The following is a 10,327-nucleotide window of genomic DNA, read 5'->3' as shown; positions in this document are numbered from 1 at the left end:
ACCTGCTGATACTTTATTGCCCGCTGAAAGCCGTGCAGCAGGAGTTACTGCTGCTGCTGCCCCTCCTGTTGCACGGGGGGCAGCACCTGCTGCTGCGGTGGGGGATGCTCCTGTGTGTAACTGGGAACTTCCTGATTTTGCGCCGGGTAGTAAGGAGGAATCGCCTGCTGCTGCTGGGGCTGCTGCTGCTGCGGGGGCTGCTGCTGCTGCGGGGGCTGCTGCTGCTGCGGGGGCTGCTGCTGCTGCAGGGGCTGCTGCTGCTGCTGATGTGGTTCATAGGGAGGTGCTTGTTGCTGCTGGCCAGACGGCATCTCCTTCTGCATGTAGTTAGGGGCTTGCTGCTGTGGAGGCGGATAGGAAGGCACTTGCTGCTGCTGCTGGTTAGGCGGCAACTGCCCTGGTGTGGGAGACGCCTGCTGTTGTTGCTGCTGTGGGGGCGGCGGCGGAGGCTGCGTTTGCTTTTGGGTCTGTTCCTGCTGCCCAGGCGGCACCGGCACCTGCTGCTCCTGCTGATGAGGCGCTTCCTGTTTTTGCTGCTGTCGCTTCTGCTGTTGCTGCTGCGTACTGGGCTGCCTGGGTTGGGCTGCTTTCGTCGACCCTTTCTTCTGCTCCACTCGCGGCTTTTGCGTTGGATTCTGTTGCTGCTCGTTCTGTGGCAGCTTCTTCGGCTGCTGCTGCTGCTGTTCGACGGGCTCCTGCTGCTGTTGTTCTTTGGCGGGCTGCTGCTGCTGCACCTCGTACTCTTTGGCCTCCCCAGATATCTTTGCTGTGGTGCCATCTTCCTGGGCGCCCGACGGATCTTTTCTTGGAGGCAGTTTGTAGGTAAGTTCTTCATTGCTTTCATCATCTGAATCGTCCGCATCCTCCGTGGAGTCCGACCCCAAGTTGAATGCGTCAGCGTAGTTGTCCTCATCGTCCTCATCTTCTGTCTCCTCAGAATCGAAAACATTCATTCCTCGAGACAGGGCGCCGTTGGCGGCGCCTTCTCCTGCTGACAGTCCTTGCCCATGCTGCTTCCCCTCATGAGGCTGTTGCAGTTGCCCTATGAGCTCGTGCAACAGCGACATGACCCCTGGGTCCCCCGAGCCGTTGCCCGTGTGCGCTTGGCCCTCTTGCTGCTGCTGCTGCTCCAGAAGCAAACCGTTTGATGGATCGTCTCCCGATTTCCACATCTCATCCTCCAGCACGTTTCCGTCTCGCCCTAGAGTAGTTGACCGAATAACAACAACCCCACGCCCGAGCACTGGCGACGGCAGCCGTAGGCCTCCAAAGGGGCCTCCGAAACCCATCAGCATGCCGCCCCCCATGCCACCAAGCAACAAGTCCGGAAAAAGTGACTCTGACAAAGTCTCTGCCGCTGCTGCTGCTGCCGCTGCTGCCTTCTTCAGCCGCAGCTCACGAGAGGCCCACGGCTCCACCACTTCTACGCTCCATAGACGACCCAAAGTCGGCTTGCCTCTGAATGAGCAGCAGCAAAGTGAAAAATCGTTACAGCAGCAAAGCTATGCAGCAGCAATGATGCGCGGCAGCAACAAAGTCCAACAACAGCATCAGGAAGCAGTAGATGCACTGGGCCTGTAGCACCGTCTGTTGGGCCAAGATGAAGTGGCGCAGTGACACACAATTACACAGATACGCTTCCTACGATAAAAGCAAGGGCAGACAAATTGAGACGATGGCTGCGGAGTGTGGCGATTGGTGTGCTTTTCCCCCTGTGTTTGTGTCTCTTTGATAAATGCCACCATGTAAAATTAACAGATGCATTCAAAGCCTCACCTTCTTCCTAGATCATGAAGCGTGGCTTCAAATGCTATTTTATCTCCTGGGCTGAGTTTCGCGACGTCGGCCGCTAGCTTGGAGTCGAAGGCGAGTCCTAAGTCCGCTCCATCTCCCTTCATACCTTCCTCTTCTCTCTCTAGAAGCTCTAACTCGGAGAAGATGCCATGCGGCTGTTCCTTCTGCTGCTGCTTCACGTCATTGGAGTCAGAGTCACCTGAGGCGTCTGTGGAGGGCGTATCGCCCTTGCGGCCGACAGACGTCGACAGTGTAGGGTTCATGGCGAGAAACAGAAAAGACGGGGAGCCCGAAAACAAGCCCTCGCGCACTTGCTTCACCAGCCCCTCCCACCGCACCGTGCGAAGAAAAAAATTCTCCTTGAAATTCGCTCCCGCATGCAGTGGGTTGCCCAGCTGCGACCGCTGGCCGCACTTGGCGACGAAATCCACCCAAGTAAGGCTCGTGGGCTCGCCTGCACCCAAGACAGCCGCAACTAGAACGAGGCGGCGTGGGGGTAGGAACACGCAGCCAACTTGGCAGACGCACGGACAAAGGGAGACGCTGCGGCCTTAGAAAAGACACAAACAAACTCCAAGCTGGAACAGGAACAGAAGCAAGCAAGCTCCAATTAGAAACAAAAACAGGAACACTAGCAAAGGAGAACTTAGAGACGGGTTCCTCTGCATGTAAACGCACAGCCAAGGCTCGCTGCGCACAGAAACAACGGAAACTGCATCCACAAAAAGACACTCACAGACACACACACGCAAAGCGATGAGCTAAGCAAAAGTAAGAAGTTGAAGTACAAAGACTCCGCTGACCAGCGGCGGCATTGCAGAAAATAAACTGAGCAAAAGTGTACAGCGGGATAGCCAAAAACAGGCAAAGACGAAAACACGCGGAGACGAAAAGGACGCAAAGAAAAGAACGGGGAACATATTTAACACACAGAAAGTCGTGCAAGCTTATAGGGCAGGTAGCAGTACCCTTGGCGAGCTGCTGCAGTGCACTGTCGAAGAGGCCTCCCCTGAAGAGCTGGCAAAGCACGAAAACGAAAGCCAGCCCCAAAAAACAAAACAAATAGCGACGCGTCAAAACGACAGCGCAGCTGCCACAACGCATAGTCAATACACGGTCCCTGCCCTTGATTGGGCAGGAGACGCGAGATCGCCGACAAATCAAATTCTGACACTGAGGGCACTCGTGCACTGCATCCTGCAGAACACACCCACAGCGCATGCACCCTACAGTACATGTATCTCACAGTACATAACTAAAAACTCATACACACCACAAACAAACACCCAGCAGTATGTGCGTTTCTTAGCCATGCACAATGCACACACACCTACAGCACCAAACACGACCTGCAGCAATAGCCTGACTCTGGCTGCTGTACCTGCACACAGCAGCAGCACTAGCCGCCTTCAACGCAGGCTGCGTGGCTGCAGCATGTTCGTATGAGGTGCTCTATAGGCGCCCAGAAGACCTAAGTATTGGCACAATTTGCCCAATACTGGCCAGTATTCGTCTGTGCTCTGGTGTTTCTTTGCTTTCCTACTTCGTTCCGTCCCTAACAATCTGCTTCTACCTGTCTGGATCTACCGTGAGTCGCTCGCTGCCGTCGACGAGTATCCCTTTGTTTCCCACTCTTTTTGTCCCTATTCACTTATCTGATGAGTTCCGTGTCCAAAACACTCACCCGCAGCGCGACCCAGAGAAACGGTCCCAGGCAAATGCCGACCCACCCTAGAAACAAAAAAGAGGCGAGGCAGGACCCCACCCCCAAGCATGACCTTTTGTATCGGACTTTCGTAGTTATTGCTTTGCTGCAGTGTGGGCATAGAGTCTGTGTTGGCGCTTCCCCATAGGCCTCTTCCTGCACAGCTGACTCGGTATGGACGCCGCTACCCATAGGGGATCCACGGACGTCTTCTGAGGCGCCGTTAGGAACCCCCAAGGGGGCGCCTATAGGCCCAGCTGGACCCAGCGGCCTCGGTGGGCTCACAGGCTTCATCGGATGGCCAAACTAAACGAGGCAAAGGTGCCTTCACGGCGTGGCCTCCGCTGTTGCTACGCCGCTGTGTTGCCACTGCTGCTGCTGCTGCTGTTGCTGCTGCTGCTGCTGAGCCGCGTAGCAGGTTCGACCAGAGCCCCAAATGCCTGGGGAAGCACAGGATGTTAGGAGAAGGGCACGACGCAGGCTACAGAGGCATGCCGTGTGCCTTCTGGACCGGCGACGGCCGACAAGACTGCAGCAGGACGAGTGGTAGTGAGGTCTGGTAGGCTTCCCAATAGCCCTTTCGTGGTCTGAAAATAAAGTGAAGTCATCCCAAAGAAACACCTAAAGAGACAAGGAGCTTGCAGGCTGCTGTGGGTTCAAGGCGGTCGGCCAGGGGCTCTCCCATGCTGGAGCAGGCACCTTGGGGGGACTCCAAGCACAGTTTAAGCCTAGGATCGTGCTTTAATTTTCCCTGTTTATTCGCTCTTCTGAAGTGTACATACTGAATCCGATTAACTCATTTAAAATGCCCTAGCTGTCAAAAGCACATTGATGCCCACGGAGTAGCAGCAGCGTGCTCGCCCCAACCGCTAAAAACTGTAAACCAAGCCCTAAGCCCTTGACCCTAAATGTAGACATTAAATCAGAAGGCGTAAGCTTGGAAATTTACACGATATGGCCGTACCATCAACTGTCAGCTTCCAGCTGAACCTTAGTAGCCCTAGCCCTCACTCTATTTGTAAGAACGAGATCGTTTTGAGGTCCCCTCCTGCACTTGTGTGTTGCTGCTCCTTTCGTTACTGAAAATGAAGCACAGCTGAGCACAGTCACTGTTTTAAGTACCACTGAAAAGTCCATTAGAGAGAGCTGGCCTACTCATACTGGTACTAGCAGATTACGGGGCATTCTGCGCCTGCAAGGACGTCCCATTGAGATATTTATGTCTTCATCTGCTCAGACGCAATGCTGCGTCCACTCTCGTGGCAGTGGATGTTGGGACATTTGTAGATGGGAAAGGTGCAGGATCTTCCCGCAGTGTTAATGGTGCTTCTACCGCGGTTGATACCACGATGACAGCATTCAGAAGTACCGTTTTAGGAAGAGAGGAAGGCTGTCACGTAGAGGTGTTTCTACGTTTCTTAATCAGTGATAGTACAACTAAATAGGAAGCAGAGTCAGGCGTGCGTCCACGCAGTTGCAGGCATGAGTCTAAAGTCAAAAATGCCGCAAAGAGAACTAACTGTGAGTAATACGTCGTATTCGAGGCACGAGTAGCATGCTCCCTGGCATATGGAGGGGACTAAGCAATATAACCACTAGATGGAGCACAGTAGGCCTTTGGTTGCTTGGGTAGTGTGGCATAAGAGAAGAGAGTGAAAGCCTCACCATGCCTCCAAGAACTACCCGGAGTCGTCGAGTGATAAATTTACTTGGCGCAACATGTAGTTTCATGCAGTTGCCTGCATCTGGACTACAAGCCTTTCATCCTGCACGTTTCGCTACCAACTGGAGACGCTTTTTTGAAGAAATCACGTGGACTCGCCACGTCGATCGCATGAGTCCTCTCTTCCTAACGAACATCTTGTTCCTGCCTACTGCGCTCGTATAGATAACATTAAGTGATCCGATGGCGTCACTCTGATCTGCTGGGTACAAAGAACTACTCACTAGCTAAGTTGTCACCTCACTTGCAGTTTTGCTGCCCGAGTTCTTTTACAAGTGAGAGAAAATAGAACACCTCGTTTCTCCGAACTACAGATGTAAAATGCACAACAGAGCGCTGGCTCAACAGCATGAGGAATGGAGGACGGTTGAGTGCCCAGAAGAGTCTGTGATGAGTCCCGCCAAGCTTATGGCTTCCCGGAACAAAAGCTGCCGCAAAGCAGCCTTCGATGCTTTCCCAGGACTCTCGAAGAATTCACGTTCGCCGTAGTTACATTCTATAGTGCAGATCTTGGAGAAAGGAGATGAAGGTACGTGTTCACACCGCATCATGTGCTAGGTGCAACCACGGGCATGTCGGCACTTTGAGTTCGTGGCTTCACCAGGCCAGGAAGAAGGGATGGCGAAAGCTCAGACAGTGGCTGCGCTGAGCCTCCAATAATAAGAGTGCAGGCTAGAGCAGAAATCAAAAGCCTTCCAGCTGTAAGGGAAAGCAGAAAGCTCAGCGTGACCCTAGCGTCGTTCTCCTCCTGCAGGATAACTAAGTCAACGGAAGGTAGCTCCTTGTGCGCTTGGGTGAACTGACGAAGGCACAACGAACGTAGGAAAGGCTCGCAAAGGATTTTCCAGAGGAGATGCAAGGTGCTGTGCACTAATGAAGGTGATAAAGTTTCTCCTCCGCCAAGGCAAACTCCACTGGCAGAGCGCTTGCGCCTTATCCCAAAGCAGCTTTCACCATACCAAACATGATATTGAAATCACGTACTCGTGAAGAGCACTGCTCAGCCTTGTTTAATTTTAGTAAATCACCGTAGTGAGGTACAACTGCTTTGCACGAAGCACCCTGTGTGCCTACTCGGCCCTTCAATCATAAACCCCCAAAGTGGAAAATTTACCTGGGTGCCCACTTTGATAAGGGAGTAAATCGTGTTAATCAAGCCAGATGATCCACCAGATCGTTGCCAACCCCACGCAAAAGGTTTCATTAGATGCTATCATAAAGCGCGATTTGTTGCATGCCCTCGGAGCTAAACTATTGAGATTAGCGCAAGTAACAATACGAAAAATACCAACTTTTGACGAAGGCTTCACACTTGCACTGCCGTCCGTCGCGACCTTTTTCCTTCAGCAACAAGATATGGGTCGACGAAGAGGCTGAGTCTTAAAAATGCTGCCATTTAGCACGCAAGCAGGATCGGCCTGCGAACCTCTATGCGCCCTTCTCGTCATGGCTACCAGTATCAGCTTGCCAAGCACCATCTGAGCGTCAAAAGACGAGGTCTTTTGCACTAGACTTGCGGAAGAAACCCTTTGCATGCAGCTTCTTCTACCGAGCTAAGCAATTTCTCTGTGGCCAGTGGCCGTCTGCAACACGACTCTATACACAGCCAACTAAACTCGAAGCGCGTAACAATGGTTTTGTGCTCAAACGAAGCCACATGAACCCTGTACAAGCAGGCAGAGGCACATAACAAGAGGCTTCCCCGTGTACCGTGTGTTTTAGGCCTTTAATAGGGATATCATGTCCCCCGGCCCAGATTATACAAATGATTCTTACTCCAGAGATAATCAGTAGCGGAGGGCCGCTGACTTGCACGCAAGCCTTCGCCAGTGAGCTCCGCAAAAAACGGCGCAAAAGAGCTAACGCTGTTGCTGATGGATTCAGGCCGGAAAGCCTAGTCCCCAGCATTTCCTAGTAGGCCTCGGCCGTATCACTGGCGACAAGCCTGAGGAGTGAAGCGCGCTATAGTTAACTAAATAGGCTATACAAACCTGTATGCACGTCGTGCTGGAGGAGCCGGCAGAGCAACAAGCCGCCCCAATGGCTCTCAGTGAATTTTTGGAACTGTGTATCTAAATGGCTTTGTCGTCTTCAGCAACATTTTTGAAATTAGGTTGAGACGCTGCCGCAAATGCTGCCGCATTTGTTTTTAATTCGTCTTGGCTAATTTATTCAGTCGTACCCCAGCTAGCGCTTCATCTGCTGCTTGTCGAAACGTCTCGTGCGTGGTGCCCCAAGATGCCCCACTCGCGGGAATAGTGTTTTGACTTGCCAGAAAAGAGTGCAGTGCTTCCACAAGTGGCCCTTACTTACACGACCGAATACTGCAGGCTCTCTTAGTGAATGCAAGTGTCGTACTGTGTGCTGTTTTCAGTAAATAGCTATTTCCCATCTGAGCTCGCGAAAGACGAATTGCGGTAAAGTTTCAAAGTGCAAGTGAAGAAATGGTTGTACCGAGCTTTAGCAGCCCAGGAGTTGTGGCTAGTTGAGAAAGGGCGACATCTCAGGCAAGGCTTACAGCGTTGAAAAACTTGACAGGTTCGCCTTGTTTCAGGATGTCAATGCCAGCTGACAGTGTCCAGACTGCGAACATCCACACCATTGTACTTTTATTCCTACGAGTCCTTCTTGGGGTCCCGCTGCGCAGATCTAACCTAACTACCATGCACGCACACCACCACGCTGGAAATGAAGCCCTTCTTGCGGCAGCCAGTGCAGTGTTTTGGCCACTGATCTTTTGTAGCCTGTGGAGATCGTTGGAGCATCTTGGGTTTCACCAAAGACACCACTTTCGATGCTTACCCCTTGCTTACCGTCCTTGAGACTCGGCTTGCCTCATCTATGGAGATGCGCTACCTAGTCAATTGACGGCTTGTCACCGTTTTACACATCCGCAGTGCTTCAGTTGTAAAGGCACTTCTTTTTAAAGCATGTGAGAAACCCTCAGCAAGAGCACTTAGTTCTAGCCAGAAATCCCTATCATAGATTAATCTCGAACTGGGCTGGTACGTCCTCTTCGTGCAGCTTTCTCAAAAAAATGGCGCCCCTAAGCCCTCTTGACGCAGCTTTCTTAGAGAAATGACGCTTCCCTGGGCACACTCGCTGGAACGGAGGTCAATGGTCGTGCAGTAGAACAGGGTCTCATTTATAAGTGGCCAGACTAACGTTTCGGACCCTTATGAGCTGCGGGGAGTGCCGAGTATTGCAACAGAGCAATAGATAAAGAGGACGAAAAGCACAGGAAAAGGTCCTCCCTCTTAGCACCGCATGGTTTCGATCCATGGACCTGGGGGTTATGAGCCCCCCACTCTCCCACTGAGCTACGGCGCTGCTATAAGCACAGTGTTTGAAAATGTCGCTAAAACGCCAGAGAAAATGTGCCCTTTTTCCTTTTTAAGGCAGATGGGTTTTCTGGCTACCTTCATACACCGCGGCCCTTCCACTGGAATGTACGCTTTTTTGAACGAGGTCACGACAGTGCCGTGTGTGCACGACCGAACATACAAAACATCGTGTTTAATGGAATGCTGCATATTCTATACAATACCTAATCAAGGACAATCAATAATTAAAAAGTATGAGGACAAATCTACCATACTATGTGCATGAATGATCACTGGCTGTCCAGCAGACTTCAGGGCTGGCAGGCGTCGGCAGCCCCCACTGGTTTTTCGCAGCTTTTGCATGAAGGCGATCTTTATGAAATGAGATTTACTCTATTTTTTTGTTGTGGTTCATCTATGAAAGGCGAGGAAAGGGGACACAAATGCTTAGTCAACGTCTCCTGTCGCCTGCAGCCCGCTGTCTGTGCCGCTGCCGAACCTCTCGCGGCATAGGGTCCCTACATCTTTTCTTGGATGCTTGCTTATGCAAATTATAGCTTGTATTGAATCTATATACTCTTAAATTTTCATTGCAGCCTTTGACCTCCCCCCTTCTGCTCGGTCAGCAGGGGAAGAAGGGCCCCTAAGCGTGCCCAGCTGCCAAGGGCGACAATCGTCTCAGGCGCTCCAGCTTACGCACTGCATTTTACAACAACAGCAGCAGCAACACTTGGTGTTGTGGCCTGCTGCCGCAGCAGCCGCTGCTGCTGCCGTAAAGATGGGCGCAAACCCCACCACTCTGAACTCTTCTAGGCGAGCCCGTTTATCAGAAGCTACAGCGCAGTTGATAGGTAAAGGGCAGCAACCCAGGGATCTATATAAACGCAGTAGCAGCGCTTCAACTGCCCAGCAGCTGCAGCAGCAGCTGCCGGAGCAGCTGCTGCTGCAGCTGCAGCAAGTCCGGCTCACCATCTGCTCTGAGGCAGAGATAGCCGACACCCTGGCTGGTCAGCTTCCGTTGCTGCTGCAATTTGACCAAGGAGAGAAGTCGCCTATTCAAGTATGGGTACGAAAAGGCCTCCAGGGCTCCTCTTCGGACCCTCCAGAGGAGGAAGCGGCAACTCAGTTGAGGCCTGCACTGCAGCTAGTTTGCTTAGATCCCTTCCAAGTTTCGCGGCTACGCATCATTTTAAGTAGAGTTGGGGCTGCCGCATCAGCGGAGGCTGCGGCCCTTGCGAGCAAGCTGAAATGTCCGCACAGCCTCGACCAAATGGATGACCTTCCGGTGTTGCGTAACTGCGCCAGCAGCAACTGCTCCAGCAGGCCCCAGGTGTATGCGGAAGCAAACTCCACAGGCGAGCTGATGCTGCGGGTTTGTGCCCCGCCAAGCCCGTGGAAGCTGGCTTGTCTTTGGAGGCAGGATTTCTACACTGCATTCTGTCGCTTGTTGCAGCAGCAAGACCAGCAAGAAAGAGATGCGGCTATTGTCAAGATTGCTGGTGAATTGCCTCTTCGCTTTTGGCAGATTGAGTGGCTCAGGCTGCAAAGACTCTTCGGGTCAGCGCTTCAAGAGCTATTAACAATGCTGAAGCAGCAGCAAAAGCAGCAGGGGGAGGAAGTGGGAGACTGCCCATACGTGCGCCTTGCCTCCAACCTAACAGCAGCATCAGCGGCAGCACCCACAACACTAGCCGCAACTACAGCAAGGGATGCAGCAGAGGAGGCACTGCAGATGTGCTGCTGCAACATGTGCGGGCTTGAGGCCTCCGAAGAAGGCGACGG

General features: G+C 52.6%; 2 protein-coding genes across 2 annotated transcripts; one reads left to right on the top strand and one right to left on the bottom strand.

Moving 5' to 3' along the window:
* Positions 1–44: 44 nt before the first annotated feature.
* Positions 45–3,793, bottom strand: ETH_00006470 (uncharacterized protein; the record flags this gene model as incomplete). The annotated part of the gene is made up of 4 exons (XM_013379458.1): positions 45–1,458; positions 1,777–2,248; positions 2,763–2,991; positions 3,479–3,793. The coding sequence occupies 4 exons, from the start codon at positions 3,791–3,793 to the stop codon at positions 45–47; spliced, it is 2,430 nt and encodes an 809-aa protein (XP_013234912.1).
* A 5,530-nt stretch (positions 3,794–9,323) lies between these two features.
* ETH_00006465 (uncharacterized protein) lies at positions 9,324–10,294 on the top strand (the record flags this gene model as incomplete). Its single annotated transcript, XM_013379457.1, has 1 exon — positions 9,324–10,294. A coding segment is annotated over one exon (971 nt), but the record flags the coding sequence as incomplete, so codon positions are not given.
* Between the last annotated feature and the right edge of the window lie 33 nt (positions 10,295–10,327).

The sequence above is a fragment of the Eimeria tenella genome, genomic scaffold, assembly GCF_000499545.2.
Source record: "Eimeria tenella Houghton genomic scaffold, Eth_scaff322, whole genome shotgun sequence".
NCBI classification, from domain to species: domain Eukaryota; phylum Apicomplexa; class Conoidasida; order Eucoccidiorida; family Eimeriidae; genus Eimeria; species Eimeria tenella.
Note: the sequence above shows the minus strand (reverse complement) of the source record. Positions and strands in the feature narration are given on the sequence as shown.